Source organism: Sceloporus occidentalis, unplaced genomic scaffold (genome assembly GCF_023333645.1).
Source record: "Sceloporus occidentalis isolate IW3139 unplaced genomic scaffold, rSceOcc1.0.p SCAF_40, whole genome shotgun sequence".
Classification (NCBI taxonomy): Eukaryota; Metazoa; Chordata; class Lepidosauria; order Squamata; family Phrynosomatidae; genus Sceloporus; species Sceloporus occidentalis.
In genome coordinates this window covers 2,804,673-2,832,411 of record NW_028317020.1, presented here as the reverse complement: position 1 = coordinate 2,832,411, position 27,739 = coordinate 2,804,673, and the positions used below count along the sequence as shown (strand labels likewise).

The 27,739-nt window shown below is 38.2% G+C and overlaps 1 protein-coding gene across 1 annotated transcript in view; it reads right to left on the bottom strand.

Annotated features, from left to right (window-relative positions):
• Window positions 1-13,280: 13,280 nt before the first annotated feature.
• The window catches only part of LOC149290215 (unconventional myosin-XVIIIb-like), a 219,670-nt gene continuing 205,211 nt past the window's right edge, over window positions 13,281-27,739 (bottom strand). Inside the window, exons 41-43 of the mRNA XM_089489442.1 lie at window positions 25,275-25,439; window positions 16,185-17,392; window positions 13,281-13,359 (exon numbers count right to left, since the gene is read on the bottom strand). Coding sequence (XP_089345568.1) covers window positions 13,346-13,359; window positions 16,185-17,392; window positions 25,275-25,439 — 1,387 coding nt within the window. The 3' untranslated portion in view covers window positions 13,281-13,345. The remainder of the gene's footprint in view (window positions 13,360-16,184; window positions 17,393-25,274; window positions 25,440-27,739) is intronic.

The following is a 27,739-nucleotide window of genomic DNA, read 5'->3' as shown; positions in this document are numbered from 1 at the left end:
GAGGGAGGACAGTGGCAGCATATCTCGGGGAGGGAGGACAGTGGCAGCATATCTGGGGGGGGGACAGAGTGGCAGCATGTTTTTTTGGTGCTTTTTTAAAGAAAAAAACTTTTTCTTTAAAAAAGCATCAAACTTTTAGGGTGCGGCCTATATACGGGGGCGGCCTATATCCGAGCCAATACGGTATATACTAGATAAGACAGCCTGTAGTAACGTGGACACAATGGACAGAATGATAATTCTTACATATCAAAAATCTCTTTGTAAAGTTTATTAGGGGTATAAAGAACTTTAAGTAAAAGCATGAAGAATAGTCACCTTAACTGCCTTTACTGTTGTAGCCTCAATTTTTCGGGCTAGGCTTAACCCCCCCCCCATTAACCCCAATAATGACACCACACACCATTGAATATGGATAAGAAAAGGCCACAACCAATTTTATTTATTAAAGTCATTGTCACGCCAAAACCTGAAACAATAAACAAAGGTGCGTTAACAAGCACAATGACTCAAAACACTCAAAACATGTAAATATATACAACAAACACCCAAGCTTGCCAAGTAATCCAGGTACCATAACCAAATACCACTTAAGGAAGGCACATACCCGGATGCCCCCACCCTGACCTAAGGTTCCCAGCACTGACAGCCAAGGACCGCCCACCAGTTGTTACCAACAATTCACTTACCACCACATTAACCCCTTGGATACATGGCAAGCTGCCGCCCCACCACAAACCCAAAACTAGGATACAAATACAAAGCTTACCACAAGAATGGTCCCAAAACCTGGGAAAACAGCCCCTTAAATAATAATATCCCAACTCCACCCCCTAAATACCTGCCAAAAAGCCTACCCCTCCTCTGCACCACAGTCAGGGCCCACTATAGCCCATGCTGGCCACCCGTGGACATCATTTCAGCTGTATCTCTAGAAAAAACTGACATTCAATTATCCATATAAGTCTTGGGACTAATATATACCATCCTTACTTAAATTCTGGTTCAAGGACGTAAGTGCAAAATGCCAGTTAAATTGTCTCTGGTAATCAATCAATTATATTCAACAATGTATTTTACATTAACAGTTTTGCTGTTAATTTAGCTTTAAAAAGCTGTTAAAGCCGTATGCAATGGAATACTGTGTTACGCTGTTAGTTACTGAAGTCTGTCTTATGATATATACACAGTACTGTGCAAAAGTTTCAGGCAGGTGTGAAAAAATGCTTTTATTTTTTATTTATTTATTTATTTTTATCATTTAACAAAATGCAAAGTGAGTCAACAGAATAACAATCTAAATCAAATCAATATTTGGTGTGACCACCCATTGCTTTCAAAACAGCATCAGTTCTTTGAGGCACTTGGCAGGTAGGTTCTTCTGTGGAATTAGACATACAGAAAATTAAAGCATTTAGGGATTGTATGCAAAAGTGAAAATCCACAATGTAATCCAAAATTACACAGCAGACAAGTGGATCATGGTCTGTTTCTGTGGTCTGTTTCTGTGGTGTTTGAAGATGAATACGTTTGTATAATCCTAGCCTAAGGGGGTGCTTTATGTTCTGATGATGGAAAAGCAAATTGGCCTTAAAAGACATCCTCAACTCTTTTTAGAATGTCCTAGCGGGCCTTACTATTAGAAAACAGGCAAACTAAGCTAAATATATCTTCTTATATATCTTCATCCATTGTTTGACTGTGCTAATTATAATGCACTAATATATACCGTATTGGCTCGAATATAGGCCGCACTTTTTTCCCCCACTTTAAGTTTTTTAAGTGGGGGTGCGGCCTATATTCGAGGTCTAGCGCCCGACGCCCGGGACATGCAGTCCCGGGCGCCGGGCAGGCAGCGGGGTTTGGATACAGATCCCCCGCAGCGGTGCAGGGGACCTGCATCCTAATCCCCGATACGCTCAGACAGCCTCCCCTGCCAGAACTTCCCACGGGGGGGGGTGCCGGCACGGGAGGTTGTCTAAGTGCATCGTGCGGACCGTCCGCACGATGCGTTTTACCTCTGCCCCCCCCCGACTTACCGGAGCAGACTCCCGGGTGTCTTGCGGGGCCGGCGGGGGACATCTACGTAATACGCGTATACAACTTCCGGTGCCGGCACCGGAAGTTGTATACGCGTATTGCGTAGATGTCCCCCGCCGGCCCCGCAAGACACCCGGGAGTCTGCTCCGGTAAGTGAGGAGGACAGTGACAGCATATCTCGGGCAGGGAGGAGGACAGTGGTAGCATATCTCGGGGAGGGAGGACAGTGGCAGCATATCTCGGGGAGGGAGGACAGTGGCAGCATATCTCGGGGGGAGGACAGTGGCAGCATATCTCGGGGGGAGGACAGTGGCAGCATATCTCGGGCAGGGAGGGAGGACAGTGGCAGCATATCTCGGGGAGGGAGGACAGTGGCAGCATATCTCGGGGAGGGAGGACAGTGGCAGCATATCTGGGGGGGGGACAGAGTGGCAGCATGTTTTTTTGGTGCTTTTTTAAAGAAAAAAACTTTTTCTTTAAAAAAGCATCAAACTTTTAGGGTGCGGCCTATATACGGGGGCGGCCTATATCCGAGCCAATACGGTATATACTAGATAAGACAGCCTGTAGTAACGTGGACACAATGGACAGAATGATAATTCTTACATATCAAAAATCTCTTTGTAAAGTTTATTAGGGGTATAAAGAACTTTAAGTAAAAGCATGAAGAATAGTCACCTTAACTGCCTTTACTGTTGTAGCCTCAATTTTTCGGGCTAGGCTTAACCCCCCCCCATTAACCCCAATAATGACACCACACACCATTGAATATGGATAAGAAAAGGCCACAACCAATTTTATTTATTAAAGTCATTGTCACGCCAAAACCTGAAACAATAAACAAAGGTGCGTTAACAAGCACAATGACTCAAAACACTCAAAACATGTAAATATATACAACAAACACCCAAGCTTGCCAAGTAATCCAGGTACCATAACCAAATACCACTTAAGGAAGGCACATACCCGGATGCCCCCACCCTGACCTAAGGTTCCCAGCACTGACAGCCAAGGACCGCCCACCAGTTGTTACCAACAATTCACTTACCACCACATTAACCCCTTGGATACATGGCAAGCTGCCGCCCCACCACAAACCCAAAACTAGGATACAAATACAAAGCTTACCACAAGAATGGTCCCAAAACCTGGGAAAACAGCCCCTTAAATAATAATATCCCAACTCCACCCCCTAAATACCTGCCAAAAAGCCTACCCCTCCTCTGCACCACAGTCAGGGCCCACTATAGCCCATGCTGGCCACCCGTGGACATCATTTCAGCTGTATCTCTAGAAAAAACTGACATTCAATTATCCATATAAGTCTTGGGACTAATATATACCATCCTTACTTAAATTCTGGTTCAAGGACGTAAGTGCAAAATGCCAGTTAAATTGTCTCTGGTAATCAATCAATTATATTCAACAATGTATTTTACATTAACAGTTTTGCTGTTAATTTAGCTTTAAAAAGCTGTTAAAGCCGTATGCAATGGAATACTGTGTTACGCTGTTAGTTACTGAAGTCTGTCTTATGATATATACACAGTACTGTGCAAAAGTTTCAGGCAGGTGTGAAAAAATGCTTTTATTTTTTATTTATTTATTTATTTTTATCATTTAACAAAATGCAAAGTGAGTCAACAGAATAACAATCTAAATCAAATCAATATTTGGTGTGACCACCCATTGCTTTCAAAACAGCATCAGTTCTTTGAGGCACTTGGCAGGTAGGTTCTTCTGTGGAATTAGACATACAGAAAATTAAAGCATTTAGGGATTGTATGCAAAAGTGAAAATCCACAATGTAATCCAAAATTACACAGCAGACAAGTGGATCATGCAGATGCTTCTGGATTTGCAAATACTTTCTTAATGCAAAGCAACAGCCATGAATGTTGTAGGCAGTGACCACCCGCTCTGAATAAGCAGAACACTGCTCATTTGATCCACATCCCATATAATGGAGACCCATAAGGTTATTGTGTTCCCTGCTCCAAACTCCAGACCTAAACACCCATGGAGATAAAAAGTGTTTTATTCCACAAAATCAATGCAGCATATATCTTACATTAAAATCAAATGATATCCTCCAGAATACTAGGTAAAAAATAAGTTCTTAAGGATGCGTTTCACCCGTCACTGGGCTTCATCTAGTGTAACTTCTCTAGCTATGTATTCTGGCCTAAGCCAACTATCATGCCCCCCCCATGCACTTCTTCTATATGGGCTGATTACATGGGAGATCTCTGATCTCTCCAACCGGTCCATTTCGACTGATGTGGAGAAACCTTCCCTGCTTGTAATATTAATATAAAGCCATGAAGAAGAAGAATAGGTCATTGAGTTAATATATATAATGAATTCATATGACAAAGCCCTGAAGGCATTGTTGATGATTCCTCAGAAGACAGCAGGAGCGTTTCATTGGCTGAAGGGCATAAAATGTACAGTAGGTGGTAATGTTGAAATGCTCTCTTACGCAGTACCGGGGCAGAGCTTGGTTTATTCTATATAATGATTCATTTATTCTTGGATGCAAAGAATTATTCATGAGATGAATGCCAATGCACTGAAATTTGCAATGGTGTTGTGTTTATATAATTATATAAATAAAGAGGTGGCTATTTGTTTTTTCTCAAGCAAAGAGGATCACTAGTAAAAGATCATACATGTGTGCAGATAGATAAATACAGAGATAGAGATATGAGCTTCAAAATAGGAAAAAATTTTCCCTCACAGTTATAATAATGAAGTTTTGCATTCAAATTAATTATATATATATGGCATGATATTTTCTCCTAGGATTTCCTGATACTTCAATTAAATTATCTTGCCATCCACAAAGTGCAGGTTTCCAGTGCCAGAGGATGCAAAGCAGCCCCAAAGCATCACTAAGCCACCACCATGCTTAACTGCAGACAGAGTGATCTTTTCAGCATATGCTTCATTTTTTTTCCTCCAGACATACCTCTGATCCATCGGCCGAAAAGTTCCAGTTTTGTTTCACCGTTCTACAGAGCAGAACCCCAAAACTTCTGTGGCTTATTTGTGATGACTATTTTGTGCTTTTGGATCAGTAGTGGTATACGTCTTGGAGTTCTTGCATGGAAACCTTCTGCGTTTAGTATGCGCCTTACTGTGCTCACTGAAACCTCAGTGCCTGTTGCCACCAAGTCTTGCTGCAGGACTTTTGCAGTCACTTGGGGGTATTTTTCATCTGCCGCCCCGGGTACCACGCATCAGGCAACAGCCGTCTAACGCGGGCAGAAATGGTACAAGGAAGCTGTTTTGGGGCAGAGTTGGCACAGGCAGGCTGCTTCAGAGGCAGGGGTGGCACAGGCAGGCTGTTTCAGGGGCAGAGGTGGCACAGGCAGGCTACTTCAGGGACAGAGGGGGTGCAAGCAGGGTGTTTCAGGGGCAGAGGTGGCACAGGCAGGCTGGTTCAGGGGCAGAAGTGGCAAAGGCAGGCTGGTTCAGGGGCAGAGGTGGCACAAGAAAGCTGTTTCAGGGGCAGAGGTGGCACAGGCAGGCTGTTTCAGGGGCAGAGGTGGCACAGGAAGCCTGTTTCAGGGGCAGAGGCAGCAAAGACAGGCTGTTAAACGGGCAGAGGTGGCAGAGGCAGGCTGTTTTAGGTCTTTCCACGTCAATGTCTATCTTAGGTATATGCTGTACCACCATAAATGTCTGGCTCAGTATACAGTGATAGGAGTTATGCTGTACCATATCTGTCCAGTAAATGTTATTTTTTTAAACGTATTTATTATTATTTTTGTAGAGGGTCCCACATACAGGACCTGCCCCGGGTGCCAAATACTCTAAGCATGCCCCTGCAGTGATCTCTTCTCTTAACTTTTTGGACCCTTCTTTTGACTTTTGACCATATTTCTGACATGCAGGCGAACGTGACACTCAACAAACCCATAGGTAGTTCAGGTATTTCATGTGTTGCAGCTCAAGCTCCATGATGCAACTAATGAAGCCATTGATTAGTTGCATCAGGTGTGCTTGAGACAACATCTGTTCTGCATATTTGTGCTATGAGGGATTCTGTTCAGGGGGTTGAATAATTTTGAGACTGGAGAAGTCATTATAAATTGCATTTTTGTGTTGAGCTATTTCAATTGCTTTTGTTCATTGCAAACAGCTGAAAATCTGTAAATTTTTACAACAAACCTGATTTGCAATGGGGGTTGTATAATTTGTATTTTTTTTGTATTTTTTAATGATAACATATGTATATCATATATAATAAACTGAATATGACCGTTCCATGTATTTGTGCTGGTCAAAAAAAAGGATAACATGCCATCAATGTGTCTGGTGTGTAGTAAGAGGTTGTGTGCCCAAGACTGATGCCACATGAAGAATAAGAATAAGCATAGGCATTGGCTAGGCTGCTCAAGCTTACCCATCACCTCGCAGTTATGGCCCTAGTGCCGTTCATCTCTCCAACACTATGTTTTCCAGTTCCGTGCATCCCTCTGCATGACAAAAGGCAGGTAACGTAGATATTGGATAAAACCTAAGCACGTCTGGCTTGTTGTCTGTCAACATTAATATACAATTATACCTGTATAATATTTTCTGTCTTCAGCTTAGGGACACAGTGTATGAATTCAGCATTTAGTCAGAATCCCACCAGCTTGCCTTAAGGCATTAATTCATTATTAAAAATAGTGACTGCATCTACTGGCTGGATGAAATTAATTTTACCTTTCCTCTAAGATTATTATGTCTGAGTGTTTTGACACTAATTTCAGGATACTAAATATGCAGAGCATCTCTAGCGTGTGGCCATCATGCATGCTGGCCAAGTTCGGATTGTATTAGAATGTTACCATTTATTGGTTTATTTGCTAAACATTTCTTGCTTTGAAGAGTGACCTTTGTTGCAGGAAAACCTTGTCAGGGTTGGTTAATCAATCGATGTATAGTTTTGTCAATGAGCTGATATGTTTCATTTCATCTCTATTATTATGATGAAACCATTATTATGTTAACCCCTTCAATTTAATTTTTTTATTCCCTTTGTGACAACGGCTGTATTAAGTTTTCTGTAATGCTTGTGTTAAGCTGTAATTTTTGTCCCTCTCTTATTTAATGTACCCACACAAGTTATATATTGATTTTTGTTTCTTTCAGGACAAGAAGGCCTATGTTTAGATTTATTTCTTTGAGCATATCATCTTATTTACTATAAAAAAATATAAAATATGATAAAAAATTTGAAAAAAATTCTTTTTTTTACTTTTATTTGAAAAATCTTTTACACATTTACAAAAGATAATGAAAAAAAATGCTAAATAGATTCTACTATTTGTCCTGAGTTTAGAAATACCTAATATTTTCATGTTCAATAGGTTTGCCTAGTTGTTTGGGGGCAAAAGGGCACACATTTTTTTTAATATTGAACTTTAACATTTGGTGATCCTGTGCCCATCCATTTGAGACATCTTTGAATGCTGCCCCATCAAACCATATATTTTTAAAAAGTAGACACCCTAGGGTATTTAAAATGCTGATATTTTACCTATTTCCATGCACGTATTTTACCATCCACCTTTGTCAAAGTTTGCCGTAGTACTTCTTGTTTGTGTTTTTTTTCACACACATTCTGCTTTGGGTATGAATTAACGGCTCCTGTTATATGTCACTTTGAAACAACACAATATGTGCTCAGCAACATCTCCTGAGTACAGTGATACCACCTATGCATAGGTTTGCCTAGTTGTTTGGGGGCAAAAGGGCACACATAAGGGAAGTGCACATTTTTGAATGTTGAACTTTAAATGCGTCCAATTCAATTTACCCAATCAAACCATATATGTTTGAAAAATAGATTACCCCCCCCCCAGGGTATTTCAAGGGCTGGTATTTTAATTATTTTAATTGCAGGATTTTTGGAAGGATACAGTGCCAATTTTAGGACTTCCTCCATTGACCTGCATGGCTGGCTGCAGTATCACAGCTCTCATATATCTGGCATAGTTCTCTGGAAAGACCCTTTGGGCGCTGCCATCTTATAAGAGGCAGCATGTCTGCAGGTGGCCATTTGAAACACTCATAGGAGCGTTCAAACGAGGCCTCTGGCTAAGCTTAGGAGGTGATCGTTGATTACTTTTTTTTTAACCACCGGCATAATTGAAAGCCATACAGTCTTTCATTATGGGGAATACTACCACTCCTTGGAGTGATCATATGGGACCATGGCATGTTTTTGGTGTTGCTGGATGCCTCAATGTTGAGGCACTGCAGCAACACCAGCCGAGCAAAGATTTGATTGTTTGCTATGCTTGTTTAACCCATGATGTGCCAGGCATGTCAATTGTCGTTAAGGGGATGCATTTTTGTGACATGCCTTGCACATCAACTGTCATCAAGGGGTTAATTAAACTTCAATTATTCTGAGTTTATATGACATAGCAAATGTTCTATGTGTTACCGTATATTCCGGTTACCGTATATTCCGTATATACCGTTATACGCCGGGTACTAAAACTTACTGAGCCGGACAGGAGAATCACAAATCTCTAGGGGAGGGGCAAGCGGAGAAGCCGCCTCCCCTGGGCCGGTCTTCAGGGCCGTGCCGAGGTAGGTGCAAGATTGTGATCTCCCCAACTAGCCCTGATCAGCAGGCGCCCGATGAGCAGGGCTGGTTGGGGAGATCACGATTTCCCTCTAACTAGCATTAGGGAGCTCGAGGTCTGGCAGGGTTAGGATACAGATCCCCCGCAGCGGTGCAGGGGACTTGCATCCTACTCTCTGATATGCTCAGACAGCCTCCCCTGCCAGCACTTTCCACGGGGGGAGTGCCGGCACGGGAGGTTGTCTAAGCGCATCGTGCAGACGTGCCGGCAGCGGAGGTTGTTTAAGCTCGCCGGTAAACGTCTGCGTGGTAAGCTTTAACAATCCTCCTTACCAGTGCAGGCGGAAGTGCCGGCACTGGAAGTTGTATACCGTTCTGCGTAGAATAGATGTCCCCTGCCGGCCCCGCAAGACACCCTGGACTCCGGGAGTCTGCACTGGTAAGTCTAGGGGAGGGGGGCACATCTCGGGGGGGGGGACACAGAGTGGCAGCATATCTCGGGGGGGACACATACACAGAGTGGCAGTGTGTGTAAAGGCAGGGGTGTGTGGTGAGGGCAGTGTATAATTGTGTATGTATGGACAGGCGTATGCTAGTATGTGTAGATATATATATATATATATATATATGTGTGTAAGGGCAGTGTATGTATGTATATGTCTGTGTATGGGCAGTGTATGTGTATATGTGTGTTTGTAAGCTGTTGTGCACGTGTATATGTGTGTAAAGGAAGGGGTGTGTGAGGGCAGTGTATGTCTATACATGTGTGTGTGTGGACAGGCATATGTTAGGGAGAGCTGACCCACCCAATCCAAGCAGGCTTTGTATACAACAACCAGCCAATCACTAGTAAGGTACATTGCTTGCCGTGATTGGCTGGTTGTTGTATACTGGGTAGAGGGGTAGTCTTATATGGCAAGTTATAGCCCAAACTCTATATTTTAATTGGAAAAGTTGGGGGTCGTCTTATACGCCGGAATATACGGTACTTAAGAAAAATCTATAAAAAAAACTTTTTTTCACATTATCAAAGTCCCTGGCTGGTCCCAAGGAGAATGATCCATTATTTGTTCAGTGAAGTACATTAAATCGATACATAGAGAATGTTTTTTCTCTTTTTTCTGTTCTAAGTGCAATTTGTATGGTTCCACTGCATGAAAGCTACAAAGATGCAACAATGTGCTCACTTCAAGCATTTGAGTCAGTGGTGCATCTAACCTGTCTATGAGATAACAGATGGCACTATGGTCATAAATGTATCTTTACAGAATAATCAGCTTTTATTTTGTTGTCTATTTTTAGCTGGCTATTTAGTGACCCAGGTACACTATTACTGCTATCAGCTGCACTGGTTTCTCAGTGGAAATTTGGCTAAAATACATATGGACCCAGGGCATCTTGTATCACTTACAAATAGACAGTCATTTCCACACAATTAACTTTAGGAAGCAGGGCTTTTATTTTAACAGAACAACATTGCTGACACGTAATTCTTCTTTTTTTTGCTTTTCAGAGTCATTCTCAAGCATTTTTTTACAGCAGGGATGAAAGTCACGTATCCATTTATAATGCATTTGTGGTATTTTGTATGTCATTCTATGTACTTTTTTACTTAAAATTAATTTGGTGGCTTATAATATTTTATTTTTTTAAATCAGTAGGTGATACAGAACCTGGAACAAATTCTATCCAGAACTGCCCTCTACATTAGTTGATTCAGATGTAGACAAAACAACCCACTGAGACACTTACGTCATATTAAAGGGAAAAAGGAAGTCAAACTCACACTGGATCAACATTATATACTTTTACTTGTGGTAACCCTATATCCATTTAATGTGGATCCAAACTTTTTTGTAATATATTCACTGAATTGGCCCAAACTACATTAGATGTCTATTCTACAATTTAACTGCCCTAACAGTAAAGAAACCTTCCCTATGTTTAAGACAAAAGCTCCTTCTTCCAATCTTGAGAGATGCCCATGTATTGTCTGGAAGGTATGATCTATGGAAGATCTTATGGAAGATCTTTATATTGACCTTTAACATATGTGTAAAGGTTTATCATATCCCCACAAATAGGTCTTTTCTCCAGACAAAAAAAATCTCAATTTTGACACCCTTTCTTCATATCTGAAATTTTCATTTTTGTAACCCTTCTTTGAACCATTTCTATTTTTAGGATGTGCTTTTTTGTTTTGGAGCCCAAAAGTGCACTACATATTCTAGATGCGGTCTTATCAATGATTCGTAAAGGAGTAAAATTATGTTCTGATCTCTTTAGCATATTCCCTTTTAATACATGACACCATCTTGCTTGTATTGGGAACAGCTGCCTGCGATGATCTTTTGTCAACAGACCTAAATCCTCTTACATAGATGATTTAACCAACACACAATCTAGAACATAATTAGCATTTTTGTTTTTCTCACCCAAGTGCATAGTTTTACATTTATCTATATTGAAACACATCTGTAAATTAACTGCCCATTCTTCAATTTTACCTAAATCCATCTGCAGAGAAATGACATCCTGCACAGACTTTACTACCTTACATAATTTCATGAAGTAAGCTATAGATTGCACACATAAAACTATAAGAATACTTAAGAAAGCACCTTTATTGTAGTTTCTTGAACTTACTATATGATAGGCCTTGTCTCCCAGTATAGACCAATTCAGAATTAGATCATTTCATAATATGGAATGTCACAAAGCTGTAATCCTACAGGTTTGATCTTAAAAGCTTTCTTTGGGTTAACAAGTTGAACCTTTGTTCTCCTGGAACGTCAGAGACTCAGAAAGTAGCTATGTAATACAAGGTAATGCAATGTAGTGTACATACTCCTAATAACTAAAGTGTACATTTCTCTGTGTGTTTCCACCCCATCCAAAATGGTCATATAGCATATAAATTCTGTGTATCTAGAAGTTATATTTTTTAAGTTATTCCATGTCATTAATGATATACAACTCCCAAGGGAAAAGAGGGACAATCTTTCTAGCACATTGTGCTTGTTTGAGCAAAAAACCTGTTACCTATATTTCATAAAACTGGCTACACGTCGGAGACATACGCATATTTACAGTTTACACCTGTAAGCTCAACAAATCAAAGTGCCACGGAGTCTTATGTTGCAGCGTCTGCATTTGTATCATAATAAATGTGTACAGTAAGAGTAGTTGAGTAGCATTTCGGAAAGTGATGGCACCTCAGTGGCTCGGTGAATGAAAGCTTGGTTAAGGGGGCAGGAAAAGTTGCTATATTTAAGAAATACAGACAAAAAACAGTCCCTAATACAAAAGGGTTATCTACATGAGGGTACAAATAAGATGTCCTTTCAGAATAAAAAAACTAATATCACATAACATTTATTTTGTAAACATTAAAAGCATATTCAGGAAATAATATGTTTAGTTTAAGTAATCATTTTGATCTTAAATCCTGGTTTCCAATCCAAAACGGGATCCTATATAGCACTCAAGCTAGCATAACCATTTAATCTAGTTTGGGTCTTACTTTTCATTTTAGCACATTTTAATTGTAGGGGAACAATTAAATCATTTTTAAATTCTTCTCTATCTCTGCATGTTGCTGTAAGTTCACTCCACCTTAATTTTACTGCGGACTGCACTCAAGGGTTTGATGTAGTGACATCATATGTTAACAGTTCATGTTATTCAACCCATCAGACAGTATCTATGTAGATGTAATATATCACACATATGCACTGGACAGTTTATGATCTGCAAAAGGGCACATGTGTCTTTCGATTTCACTGCTTGTGGTATCATGCTGCTTGACTTATGTGTTTGAATATATTGTATTTAATAGTTAGTTGATGTTCAGCATTTTGTGAATGAATTGATGGAAACCTTTATTCAAAATTGTTTACAATGTTTGCAAATTTGTATTGTTCATTTGAACACCAGCTCGCAATAAGCTCTCGCAATGAACACTGTTGGCTTGTATCATCACCAGTGCTGCTAAAAGCACCAACTAGGATTACCTTAAACACTAGGCTTTAATATATTTTTTGTATCAAGTGATTAATGGGGAGTAGAGGTATAAGGGATAACAACGCCCTACTTCTGTTAATTATGCACTCGTCGGGTGAGGGTATTAAAGCTCGCTTTAGGATGAAGCATGGTCAGAGAGTGATCACCGTAAAGGCAAACAAAAAACACTTATTGACACTGATGATCCCCTTGTGCCTAGTTCATTGTTTGTGTAAGGGTAGGTAATAATTCATTTAAGACACACGCTTTTGTAGAAGTCTGGCAATAGCTAGATATTTATATATGACCCATTCAATTGCAAGGTCTCACATTCATAAAGTAACCTTGTTTCAAAGACACAATAGTAAACATTATATATAGTGAATAGCCGCAGTAATATATCTAAAAATGGTTAACACTATAAAAAACATATTAAACTATAAAAATATTCCTACGTACTTATAACACCTTGGTTTGTATACGGTCCTGCATAATCGAACCAGGTAGATTTGTATCATATGTACATGCATCATGCTTGATTTATTTTTACCCCAATAACATAACACAATACAAGCATACTAAAGGTGAGAAAACTACTATTTTATTTTTAAGAAACACAATAATTGAAAGAAACCAACATCTTTTCTTCGTCATATATTCATCTTTACATTCTCGTGCTCTGAGATACGATGCAGAACGCTGACTCAGGGACTCTCATTTCGGGATACCTGTACAGAAAATACATACATTATGTCAGAAGATCGTCAGCATTGCAAGTGATGCCTTCACCGCAACTAATCTTAGAAAGTCTCACAATTAAAAAGGCTTCTTCATGAATTGGTTATGGGAGGAGATAAGACCTACAACTGACTTTCATTACCACTCTAATTTAGTCACGGCAAATCTAAATCACAGGCTTTCTATTCATTGAGTTCCAGAAAATTAATGATTTGACAAATGCATAAAAATCTTTCATTTCTGTGTTAACCCTTGCTGTCCTAATCAGGTCATTAAGCTATTTTAAATGATCATATTGCTGATATAAACACACAGTTGCTACTTTCCATAAAATTATTTTTACGTCAGTAAGTTTGATATGAATTTCACCATTTAGTCAAAACTTTTTTTTTACACCGTGCATTGATTCCTTCACTCGTTTTTCATCAGTTCTCTTTGGCATGGATTTTTACCTGACATATAATCTGCAGTTACTTAACAGAAATGACTGTCTCCTCCCCCACCCTACATGACCATAATACTACGCTGGTTATACTGTATGATATGAAGTCTGGCAATAAATACAGAACCCACTGGCAGCAGAACCCACTTGTACAACACAAACCTTTTGGGGTAATGCATGGGTCGATAATGTGCCCCTCTGGTTGCAACATGGGTAGAACCCACTAGAAAAACCAAATATGTTTACTTTTCATGCCTCTAAGTACACACAGGAGCACAGGTTGATAATCAAATTAGTGAAGCTGAAAAGCATTGGTTGGATTCAAGAGACAAATTACAAATTCTTGGTAAATTATTGACAGCTTGGTTACTAGGCCCGCACAGCATGTTGTTCACTGTCCTTAGTATCTGGATCTTTTTGTATTAGATAACTAATGGGTTTTGGATTCATTTTTCCATCGGAGCTCTGTTGTCTACAACTGCTATATACTTGTGCTAACTGGGAAAATTCATCGTCGTCTAATGAGGCATGGACCATGAACTTAGTCAGCCTGCACTTGGTAATGAAAAGATTTAATGAGATGGACGAGAAATAGGAAACATCAGTCAGGTGTGATGCCAAATGCATTCATAATGGAAGCAAATATTTCTTCAAAACTTTTCAGCAATACTAATGTATTTTTAGAACACTGTCACACTATATACCTGCATTTGATTGTCACGCTTGCTCTCCTGGTGAATAGATAACATCTATAAAAAAGGACAGTTCTTTGCATGTCTTAAAGTTTCCAGAGAGGCATCATGGAAATCAACTTATAAACTACCTGTTCATTTGGTTGTGCATTATTTTCTTTGTAAATTGAGCTAATCTTTTCACAGTAGATTACATTTTACAATTACATACAATTGATGACAATAAATGACAGTAAGGACAAGGTATCCACCCTGTATAGGCATACCTGGGAACTCTCCGGGTTTGACCTGAATCCTCCAGGTTGCGGGAGCGGGGTCTTGACACGCCCCGCTCCCTGCCCATTTTCCCTTTCAATGGAGGTATTTCCCGCTGACGTCAGCGGGAACGCCTCCAACGTCAGCAAGAAATCCCACCAACGTTAGCGGGAACTCCCACCGACGTCAGCGGGACCTCCCACCGACGTAAGCGGGACCACCTGCTGACGTCAGTGGGCAGTCCTGGCCGCTTCCTGCAAAGGAAGGCTCCAGGTAGCCGGAGCTCAGAAGTTCCTAGGTATGTGTATAGGGTATGAATATTTCCACCATAAGATGTTATTAGAGTTTATTAGTAATATGTTCTAAAGCATTGCTAAAATGATCATGTGTATTTTAGTTTATATTAAACTTAAATAAAAAATACTTAAAGTACATAAATAGCGTTTGTAAAGCCCTGTCCCCTAGCCATGTTCCTAACACCCCATAAAACAAACAATCTCTCCTTTTGGCCACTCGAAATGTAGAGTTATGTGCTATAACATTGCAGCACACCTTTAAACTAGTGTGCACATATGCTGTTTTCCTAAAAAAAATACTGAAAAACAATGTATGTGTACAATCTAAATGGATGAGGACACAAGGCAACGCATTCAAGGCTACAGACTGTTGGAAAAGCTATCCATCTGCTTGCTGTAATGTTCAGGGACTCAATCTAGTTTTGATACTGCAAGGTTATATTCTGCTTGATTGAATCTGATATTTTCATCTGATTAAATAAATATGTACTATGTACATCTCTGTCACTATATGAAGAGTAAATCAACTTATCACACACACTTAACTGTTGATTGGATTACCAGTTAACTGTGACTTGCTATGTTAATGTATTAATTGTTAATATATTAAAGACGACCATTTTAAAAGCCTTCATTCAATTTGTACTGGGAGCGAGGATGTCACCGCACAACACAACAGTTGTTAACATTTATCATACATAATAAAATTTCTAATATTATTCATTAGTATGCATAATTGCCATTGATGGAATTTCAATCTGCATTTTAATTCATGACCATGTCATACGCTAAAAATCTTGACTTGAGCATGTTGATATTAATTTTAATAACAGGTAATATGTAGGGAAATGAATTGCACAAAACAGCATTTAGAGTCATTAGACCAGAGGAATCAAGGGCTGGACTCATGCTAGCTTTACATGAGAAACTTAACACAATTGTCAATCGTTTAACAACTTAAGTACAATGTGGAAAAAGTAGAGCAATCACCATAGCAACAAATTGATGATTACACCACTTTTTACCAGTTTCAACCAGAACTAATCTTTATGACATCTGTACATTTTACATGACTACTTGAAGGAGTCATGAAGCTGAAGGTTTATGTTCTTTTTATTAGAAATATTTACCTTGTTCTTCATCAGATTTTCGAAGATATTTCCTCATTATGCTATTTACATCATCCTCTTTGCCTTCTGCTTCAGGCCTCTTATTTTCGTGTGTAATTTCAGATGTTATCGGTTTTCCAGGATAGCCTTCTCCCTCCAGTCTTTGGACCGAAGGTCTGCTTTTGATGCTGTCAACGCTTTTGCATGAAATGACCGAACCAGAAGATGAAGATGAATCAGACAGATTACCTAAATCTTCCCCAATGCTTGGGATTTTTTTAAGAGCACTTTTTAAAACCCCTGATGAAGTGCTTGGTTCATTTCTAGGTAGATCTCCAAAATGGACACTCAATGGTCGCTGGCCCTCTCGCCTATCCTTGGAAAATTTGGATATATTTTGAGTTGAGTGAGCCTTTCGAAGAGCAGGAAGAATGTGTTCTGCATCATCTGGAAACTTTCTCTCATAACTCAGACTTGACACTTTCCAGGTTGATGGACTGTTCTCATTCAGACCCTCAGCCAAGCTGGAATAGCGTTTGTTTTGGAATACAAGAGGTTGGTTCCCTAATACGTTTTCTGCAGCGTCTTCCACTGGTGTTTCAAGACAAGATCTCCACGGCTTTAGTCTAACAGAAGGGACAGCATCTTGGACAAATGTACTGGAGGTGTTCTTGATGCCTACAACGTTTTGAGGTTGGTTGAGAGATTCACAGGATCCAAACTTTGCAATTCGTTTAACAGCTGGAGACAGTGATGGGTCATTTTTTTCAGATGGCAGACATCGTAGACTTGATGAACGCATTAATCCTTGGCTTGTAGATGGCCTATCACCTGAGAGTTTATCAAGTGTAAGAGATAAATCATCTTCTTTGTCATCCTTCAGACTGGCGCGGCGTCTAAGGGAGGAAGCACCAGTAGTTCGGTAAATTGGTAATGACGATGCTTCTTCTAATACTAGAGATGCCTGATCCTTTTCAGAGGCCCTTTTCTTTCTCAACTCATCTAGAAACTCAGAGAGTGCCGATGATGAACGAGGCAGCTTATCATCTGCTGTTGGTATGTGTCTCCTTCCTAGTGTTGGTGTTACATTACCCATCTTAGCTCCCAGCTCAGATTGGTTTGTTGTGTTCTCATTTTCTGAGTTGCCTATATTATTTCCATATATCTTCCCTTTGGCGCTTAATGCCGAACTTGGCCTGCTAACATCTTGATCTTGTGGGTCCTTGATCCTAAAAAAACAACAAATGACAGAAATTATTAATTGTAGTGTTATCATTAAGGGACTCCCTGTGACCTGGGGAGAGGCAGCACAAAAAGGTCCTATATTAAGTCACTGATACCCAAACTAAACTTGTAAAATAAAGGCTAACATTTGCATCAGTAAATGTACACTACATGGCAAATGTAAGAATGGAAAAGGCTTCAGAATAGATATTGTGAGATGGCTTTTGTGCAAACTAATCTGCTCTATAACATATCTAATATTTAACATATCAAGGGGATTTGAACGCATTTTTAGGGATAGTTTAGCATTACCTAATTGTTCAACTGCTTCGGTCTTAATTAACTTCCCAGTCATTTGCTTTAATCTACTTAGACAAGCGGTGGTTTCAGATTGAAGATACCCAAGTATGTAAGCGAGGTTGAAGAGTCAGAGGCAAGTAATTATTACTATTAACTTGTCATACTTGTCATACAAAGTTGGGAGATAACATCATATATAACGGAACTGCTTTACCTTAAAAGTGATTACCCCCTCCCACGCGTGCCTCTGCTTAAAAAGCCAGTTACAAGGAAGATCTCTTGTCTTCCGAGCTGTGCTACCAGTAACATTATTATCTTTTAACACCCATCGGGTACCAATATAACTGTGAAACGTACAGATCACAATAAAAATCCACTGTGCAAAATGAGATAAAATGTTATAAAAGGCTAAACCTCAGTTATCCTGCTGAAGGGTTGAGATGACCCTCAAGTGCATAGCTACATCTGTGACGTGATAATCATGAACCCTCAGAAATCCACTAATGGAGAAGAGGCTCACTGGACCCAGCCCTTTATAATTCATAGTTTGTGAATTGACATGGAACTTATGGTTTAGTGAATAAACCTGCATGCGTTTCTAAATATACAGTACAATGTTTTTATTGGACAGTAATACACAATTGGGTTATTTCATCCACACACTTCAGCTTCTTGATGGTGTTAAAGCTACTGTATTTTATATAATTTGTAACATGTTTAATGTAACACTTAAAATGCTATTGGTTTAGCTTCCACAATATTGTGATAACTGCAACATAATACTGCGTGCTTGCGGATATCATTTTAAAGCTATATTATGTACTGTATGTCAGCTAATGCAGATACCAATAAGAGATGTGTTGTTTTTGCTGCCTTCCATTGTCCTATTAACTGTATACACCTAAGACATCAAACCACCCCCACAAGGCACAGCTGTCATTAAGGACACTATTTCATAACAAGATCAGGAATTGCAGGTTGCATACACTGTGTTTTCAACACATTCCATGCCTTATATACAAAACTCCCAAAGGTAAAAACTTATATAGGAAATTATTAATAATGTAGTAAACTTCCACCAAAACTACAGAATTAAATCAGTCCCACTATCTGGATCAAAAAATGTAGAATACAAGAACAATTCCATTAATAGCTACATTGGGTTAACTTCATCAATAATATGAAAAAAAGTACTGTTATTGTTAGGCATGGTCATCGATAATACATAACCACGATTGACACAACACTAGCCAGCGATTTCTGGAAAGCCTCCCAACATTTGCTTCAGTACATTACTGTTCTGTATGACAAGTTTTCTGAAGCCCACGCAGGTATCTTGGGTCACCTAGTGGAGAATGGATATCTCCTAAAACAATTATTTTAACAACTGCAGCACTGTTAATTCACAAACTGGTAAGTTTACAACTGGGTAATGGTGTTGTACATAGCAGGTGTGAATATCTCTGCAACATTCTATATGTTGATGTGCTAGAAACAAACGCATATTACTGGAACCGTATTTCCCTTTGTTCATTTCATACAAGCACAAAAATGAATAACCAGTGTGAATTAAATAACAATAATGTATTCAATTGTTAAAATGTGTGCATGTGCACTGCAGTGCCATTACTGCTTTTTGTGACCCCAAATTTTTTCAAGTGATTTAGATCAATTTGGTATCGGATTGTTAACATTCAGGTCTTGAGGAAGAATAAAAAGGAAAGGCAATTGTCAATGATATATAAATAGGTATCATTCTATTTAGGATTGATGTATGCTCATAGTTCATCTAAAATGTGCTTACAGAAATGTGTTTCAAGGCTGTATTTTAGAATGGAGATTAAATGTGTTTTGAATGCCAAATCACAATTGTTCATTCTGAATTTTGCTGAAAAAAATTGATTGATTGTATGTATAATATGTGGAGAGTAGAAAAGTGGCAGCTTGTACACGTACCTTAAATCTTTGTGCAATTAGAGTTAAGCCCCGCCAGAATGTATTAAGGAAGCTGATAAAACCGGTCTAGAGGCACCAATGGAAACCATTGTTTTTATCATCATCATTACTCTTTAATGATAATAGCAATAATAAAATGCATTGGTTTCTAATGTTTTCTGATTTATTTATTTTTTTCTTTTTGAGAGCTGAAAAAAATGTAAAAACCCTGCTTGAAAAAAAGAGATTGTACGAAGTTGTTATCATAATTTATTTCCAACTATTTTCTGTTAGGGCTGCATATGAAATGAAAAATGATTTACAATCTGCAAGCGGAATAAAGTAGGTTTATGAAAATCAGCCAAGAACGGCACACTGAAGCCAAATGTTCACATTCAAGAACAAAAAGGAAACAAAACCACCAGCTGGATTTTCTGTAGAAATAAGAGATATAAATTGATCGAGAGACATAAAGAACATGCTGGCTTTGATGTGAATTTCCAAGAAAACAAAATATAATCCGGAATACCTTATCAAGGACAAAATGTATATTGCACAAAAATTGCTTCCTCTGTTCATTTAGAATGAGTTAGATAATAAGTCTGGACGTTAAAATTCATTATGTTTTCCATTTTTCACTATATGCTGGCTATGATGGATGGATGGCTTGATAGGCAGATGTATAGATAGATGGATGGGTGGAAAGACAGATACAGAGAGACGGAAAGGCAATGTGCATTTTGACAAAGCAGTGGACTCCATTGATACATTTATGTGGGGCCCCTGGCTGCCAATACTTAATAATCTTTATACTCATCTTTTTAGTCAAGAATCCACAGCCAGAGTGGTCTAATCTACTCAATTCCTCAACTAAGGTTGTACACAGTTAAAGGGACACTCACGTTATTGTAAGAGGCAAATGCATATGATGGGGATATAAAAGGGCACACTCAACTATGTTTCAAACTGACAAACTATATTGTACTCATTTATTTCGCCAATAAAAACTATTCTAGAGTTTCTTATTCAGATCCAATTCGATTTTCACATATTATGATTATTAATTACCAAACAATCTGAATATTGAATTGGTAAGCTAGTGATTTGCTATTTGGCAAAAGAAACTTTGAAATGATTGTCTGTAAATATACATATACATTTGCAATAGTCTTGATTGTCCTCATATTGTCCATTTAATACAGGCCAGTGGATAGACCAGTCTACGGTGAGTGAAGGAACCAAATTACTATATTTAGGCCAGTGTGTGTATTCTATACACTATTGTACTGCGTGATCTATAGTGCGTGGAATATGCTATATACCGTAAATTTAAGATATGTTTTTTACTGGAATTTTAAGATACTTTTTATACTTTTTTTTCCTATTATTGTGGTGAGAGCTCACTTTCCATTCTCCCACATTATGCTATAAACCTACCTAATTTTAAATGGCAACAATACATATGTCTTTTTGTTGTTTAGCTAGGAGCATTAGTAACAGAAAGATTGGTGGTTCTGCCACGTTTCGATTCTCTGGTCAGACCTCACCTAGAGTATTGTGTACAGTTCTGGAGACAAGTTCAGACGAGCGCTACAAAAATGGTAAATGGCTTGCAGGATAAAAACGGTCAGGAAAAATTAAGGGACCTTAATATGCATACCCTGGAGGAAAGAAGATTTAACAAGGGATTTAACAAAGTACAGGAGGGAAGTTAATTTCAGATAAGAAATGTACGAACAGGAGGCCATAGTCTAAAACGTGAGGGTCAAGGGTTTAGATGTAATGTAAAGAAGTTTTACTTTACAAAGAGAGTTGTACATGAATTGACCAACCTCTATTAGAAGTAGATGCTAATACAGTTATTACTCCTTCATTGTGCACACATCCCCCTTTTTCTCAGTTTAATTAAAGAGAGATCGTGTTTGGCTAATTTAATTGTGTTCTATGAAGAAGCAAGTAAAATATAGATCAGGCTGTTGCACTGGATGTGTTTTATTTTCTTTTGCCAAAGCACTGGATACCGTTTCACTGAGAAGGTTACTCTACAAATTCAAAGACAGACTAAGGGGATAGTTTTGTACTGAAAACTGGTTTAAGAAACGGTTCAGGGGGTTGTTGTTAATGGAAAGTCGTCCATTTGATAAACAGTGGTAAGTAAAGTACATCAAGGTTCTCTCTTATCCCCATTTCTTTTTAATTTCTGTATAAATGAACTTACAGGATGCATTAAAAGCCGCATCTCACTGTTTGCGTGTAGTACACAATTATGTTTAGTAATACAGTAGCAAATAGATGTTATTTCTTGGGAAATCGAGTTGGAACGGAATGCACTTGGAAATTGTAAACAATCATTAAACAAGAAGCAATTTGGAAATAAAATATACTAGTGACCTGTCCATTGACATAACTGTACAAGGACCCCAAGGAAAGGTGTATTCACCTAAATCAGCTGAATTCACTACCTACAGTTATTGTACCATCAAAATCAATTAATGCTTTTAACAACTACATACATGTTTTATTTGAAAGAAAGCAGAATATACAGGGATACAAATTTTAATGGTGACGTTCCACTTCCCAAATAGCTTAAATAAACTTAAATTAAATTTGAAGATCATCACTGTATTCCTTCCACTAAAGGTTTAATCACATAAAAAACCCAGAAATGTTAAATAAGCTTCTTTCCGTTTCTATTGTAACATCCATATGACAATTAACTGTTCCCAGCCAAAATGATGAATGTCAATAATGAGTTAAAATGGTTAAAGAGTTATTTCTACAAAAGGTCTGGGCATCCAACTAGGAAAAATAATAATTCTTATTGTTAATAATTATATATAATAATACATGTTTTTAATGCTGCATTGAGTTATAAAAGTATTACATTTCAGCAGAGTAGGTGGAACAGCATCTTTTAATAAGAATCTGAGTAATTCTGTTTTGGAGTCAGGAAGGAAGTTTCCTCCTTTTGAAGTATAAATTGAAGTAGTTTCAGTGTGGGGTATTTGTCTTCTTCTGGATCAATAGCAAGAACACGGGTAGATCAAGGGCAAAACCTGATTCCATGGGAATTAACTTTATTCTACCATGGAATTTGTGGAAATAAAAGAACAAAATCTAGCTTGGATTAATTTTCCAATGTAAAAAATGTGAATGACAGTCCATTTAAATGGAACTGTGACTATAAAGTACATATATTGTTTTATTTCTCCAATTTAATATATTCAAGTGAAGGCTAAAAGCTGGTTTATCAAAGAGAACTTGCAAGAAATTACAGAGGACCCGTGGCTGCATTTGTCACACAGCCTGTGACAAAGAGAGTGGAAATCGCTTCGGAAGTTAGAGCACAGACACTTTACTGTTCACGGCATCATTAAACATTTCTCAACAAAGTCTTAGAGTCTAAACAGGAAAATTACATTTCAAGCTCCAGAAATCATTTTTTTCTGAGCTATAACTCTAAACTTGCACATGGCTTTTTCTTGATTTCTACTCCTTCAATTGATATTTATGGTGATTCCTTTGCAGTAAAATAAATGCCTCCCATGAATACATCCAGCTTTGTTCTCCTTTGATTGCTCTTGAAACCTTCAGTAGCTTTAGGTAAAACAGCTACTTGCCAAGTTACGCATACAAAATGGGAAATCAGTAGGCTTAAAAAACTAAGGTTTATGTTGAATAACTGGGATAAAACGTATATACATATTTGCACTTTTTTTACATTTACATAAGTTATGGTGGGTAAAAGGTGATGGAAACCCAAGCCTTCTGGCTTGTCTGGTGTCTGTAGATGAGTGTTTAATAATACTTCTACTACACTTTTTTTACAGGAATAGTGACATTGTCAAACTTGTTCTCAATGGCTGCACACTGTGCTGTTACGATATCTTTAATTAAAGGAACCATCTTTCCACAAAAACCACACACGTTTTAATTTTTAAAACTTAAATTAGTTTCGGTATCTTTACTTTACACAAAGGCTGAGTGCGATAGTGATTTTGTACACATGCATATAGTAGCTATAAAGGGATCATGCATCACATAGAAGAAGTAACTTCTAGTGTTCTTTGAATGCAAAATGAATGCATTATTAATAATAATTTTGTACTTAGGGTGCTTAATGATAGGCACAATCCTATATGTATCAGTTTCCACCACTTTTTTAGTAACTAAGCTATTCCATATCTTCCCTTTACTGGGTGCTCCAGTCTACAACTTTATTATCACCTATCTTTAAATATATTGAGAAGCTGACAATGTCAACCAACCAGGTTCTGGAAAATTAATAGGTGCAACTCAGCAGCAGAGATGTTGATCATTTATAAGATACAACCCTGGAAAAACATCCACCTTATTCATTATATGCACTAATGCATAGATATCTATTTATTCAACTGGTTCAGCAAATATTAATTACAAAGAATACCGATTACTTTTTGCAGACAGCTTGACAACATTGATGTTTTGAAATGACTATGTTCTGTGGTCTACGTCACATCCATCTAGTAAACAACATGGTCAATCAGTTTTTTTCTGATCAGATCATTCTGTTGCCTGGTAAATTCTTTCACAGACGCTTTTTGGTGTTTAAAAGGTAACTGTGCACAGTTTTCAGTAAACCAAGCATCCGTCTGAACAGCTGGCCTCTGGTATAAGGGTTCCACATTTTCCTTTTGGTAGCTTTGCCCAAGATTGAACCCAGGTGCACCACCTTGTGCCACCAGCATGCTAGTACCATAAACGAAGGGGATGGCAGAATCATTTCTACAGGGCATGGTTAGGCTGGGGACCTATATTTGCGTTTCCCCAAAAAAAGTGATATAAGCAAGTCTGACATGATTCTAACTTCTAAATTCCAACTGAAGAGACCTAAGAGACCAGCATTGTAATATCAAATATCTCATTAGTATTATATTTCCCAGAATGGTCAGGATACCGTTGACCATTAACATATTCTTGCTATAACACAAGCTGTATGTGATTACTCACTGGTACAGTGAAATATACACCATTCAAACCACAAATGATGAAATTAATCTTTCAAAGCTGGGAATTCATATTGTAAAGCAGGATGAAATCTGTTATTTAATTTCTTCTCACATGAGGTTTGAGATGTACAGATTTATGATGAGTGCTTTATTTTGCAACGAGGGGATTCTCCAATATTCTACTTTAATATTTAATTTGACAGTTTACCTGTATAAATTCCATATTAAATGGCAGCACTGGTGCATGAATGGGCCCTAATGATTTTACAAATGTTATCACGTTTCTTAGTTTTAACACTGAATATTTGTGATATTGTTTAGCTCTTTTCAAACATAAAACTGAAAACAAATGAAAAAAAATACACACAACTTCTGAAATTCATCATGGCAACAAAGCACAACATTTGTTTTTTGGGGTTTTTAAAAAAAATATATATATACATATATAATAACTATATATATTTATAGTTCATGGGGAGAAACAGCCCCTTTGGTTTGGTTACTATTTGGCTCCTGACAATGCTGCTGTTCCAAGGCTCGTCTGGGAGTAAAAAGTTAACAAATTAACAAAATATTCATGTTTTTAAGCACCAGTACTCCAGCTATATAATACATGCCACTAGGTCGCATAATGCTACAAAAACACATTTACGCAAATATTTACCTTAAACTTTGAACACTTATATTATCAGATGTTGATTGCCTTGACAGTCGTCCATCCACACTGCTCCCAGAAGGTAACGTCCAGCTGGATGAGGACCCAAGCCAGGATCGGACACTCTCTGTCTTTTCTGAGCCCATCACAGACCCCAAACATGACTGGTCATCTCTAGAAACAAAACACAGGGAAACAGTATCACTTTTAAACTCCACGCTAGGTAAATAATGTCACTTGTTAGGTAGAAGTTAACTTTGCAATTAATATTGCACCTTATTTTAAGTAGCTCACTATGGACACCACCAGAAGCATTTCAATCAGTGTTTAAGAATTAACATAAACTTCTGTTTACCAAATCCTTAAGATGGTGTGGGGTCTCTGACTTTCTGAATTGTTGACCACAGATGATACAATATAATCTATATACATGTAAACAGACACAAGTATTACATTGTTCACTTGGTAACAGTCCAGCGCTTTTTGGAAGACCAACATTTACAGAGCAACTTGTAGAGTCACACATGCTTTCAATGCTTCACAAGTCCCGTCTTCATTTGACAAATGGCACAGGCGTAAAAATGGCCAAAATGGTATCTTTTTAACCTTGATGCTCTTATTCAACATGATCTAATATCTATATCACAATAAAATCACCTAATATTGTATGCCAGAGAAAACAAGCATCCACAGCATCTACATTTCTATGGCATAACCTTATTTCAGTAGTTAAAGAATGTAAACACGCTATATTCACTGTGTTATTAGATCATTGTGTTAGTTATTAAAAGGAGGTCTGTACTTTGTGTTTTTCAATAACTAGAAGAATGTTTAGTGTTGAATGAGTGATAAGTGTCCATGTGATTAGTAAGGGCACTGACATAAAAACAGCTTTTCGGAGCAGCAGTAGCACTCAATGTAAGCACAGCTAGAAAATCTAATTGGCAAATTTGAAATCAGAATAACCATTTGGACATATGCCCATAGTTGTTAAATGTTATTGAATAAATGAGAGAAAAGTGCAGTGTAGCACAGGCATGTAAGAGCCCCATATTTTGTATATGCTGAAAGAAAAAGTAAATTGCCAATATGCCATCTGTAATATCACAGAGATATGAGCGCTGGAGCATCCCTCATACAAAAACAGGTGGTTGGAATACTTAAAAATGTTCTTTGGTTTAAATCTGTGAAATTGAGTAGCATAATTTCTCTCCCGATTAACTGTTTAGTGCCATTTTCTCATGTAGCAAAACCCTTGCCTCCATAGAAAACATAAGATATCATAAGGATAATGCTTTATTCTTCAGGAATGGTGGCAGCCAAGGTTATGGGTGGAAGGTCCTTTTAAAAAGCACAGGTTAAGAATTATCGTTAGCAGTACCCAGAAATCGCAGTATACAGACATCTACAGTGAAATGTCTAAAATTCTTATTTTTTCCACTGTCTATGGTAATCAGGGTAGCCATTAATGTCAACAGGATTTAACCAAAACGTTAGTGTCTTAGCTTATCATCCGTTTCCCTGTTGGAATTACTGGACAAATTGAGCTGTTGGCCTATATGGGTTGCTGCGTTGTTTTTGCCCGAGGGAGAGTCAATTCTTTTGATTTGTTGCCATTTAGAAGTGTAGTTGTGATTGCCTTTCGTGTCAAAGTGTGCTCTATGGGGTCATCTGGTTTATTCTCCACAAAAAGCTGATGCCACTAGATTTCTACAATTCAGTGGTGCTAAAAAGGGCAAATGGAGGGATTCCGCAAAAAAAGGAGGACACAGTGTAAATATTAATAGACCTCTTAGCTATTATATGCATTAAAGTGCATATGATGGCTGGAGTGTCCCCTTAATTATCTCCGTTATAAATAAAATAATGTAGATTGTTACAAAGAGTTAATATGAGCACAGGACCCAGACAATGCAGAGTGCGGCAGTTCCCTCTGCCAACTCCGATATTAAAATGAACGCTGAAGAATACAGAATATACTCTGCCTGAATCCTGTAATTGGCGAAGCTGCAGTGTATTGTTTATTGTTCTGTAGAGGGATTTGTTTTCAAGTGTAAGAGAAAGTCTGGACAGCAAAGTAATGGGAAAAGAGTTGGAACAGCGAGCGATATTGATAAAGTTCTGCAGCATGGACCCTGCTTGAAATTGCTCACAGTAACTAGAGCTCAGAGCACATTGTGCTATAAATGAAATGTGACATGCAAACATAGGGCTTTCATTGAACCACTGAGCAATGTATTGAAAATCTTTAATCCGTCTCCTGGAGACCGTTATGTTTAGAAGAAATATGTGAACAGATTATTTTAATCTACAAACATACCAGAAGTATGTGGATATATATATATATATTCAGAACATAATTGTGAGTCCTGCTTTGATGCAGTGCTGGTATAAACAAAGCAGTTTAGGGTTGCTAAGATCATTTACAAAATCTTCCCTAGCTTCCCTTTATCTCTCCGTTATCATTATATTGC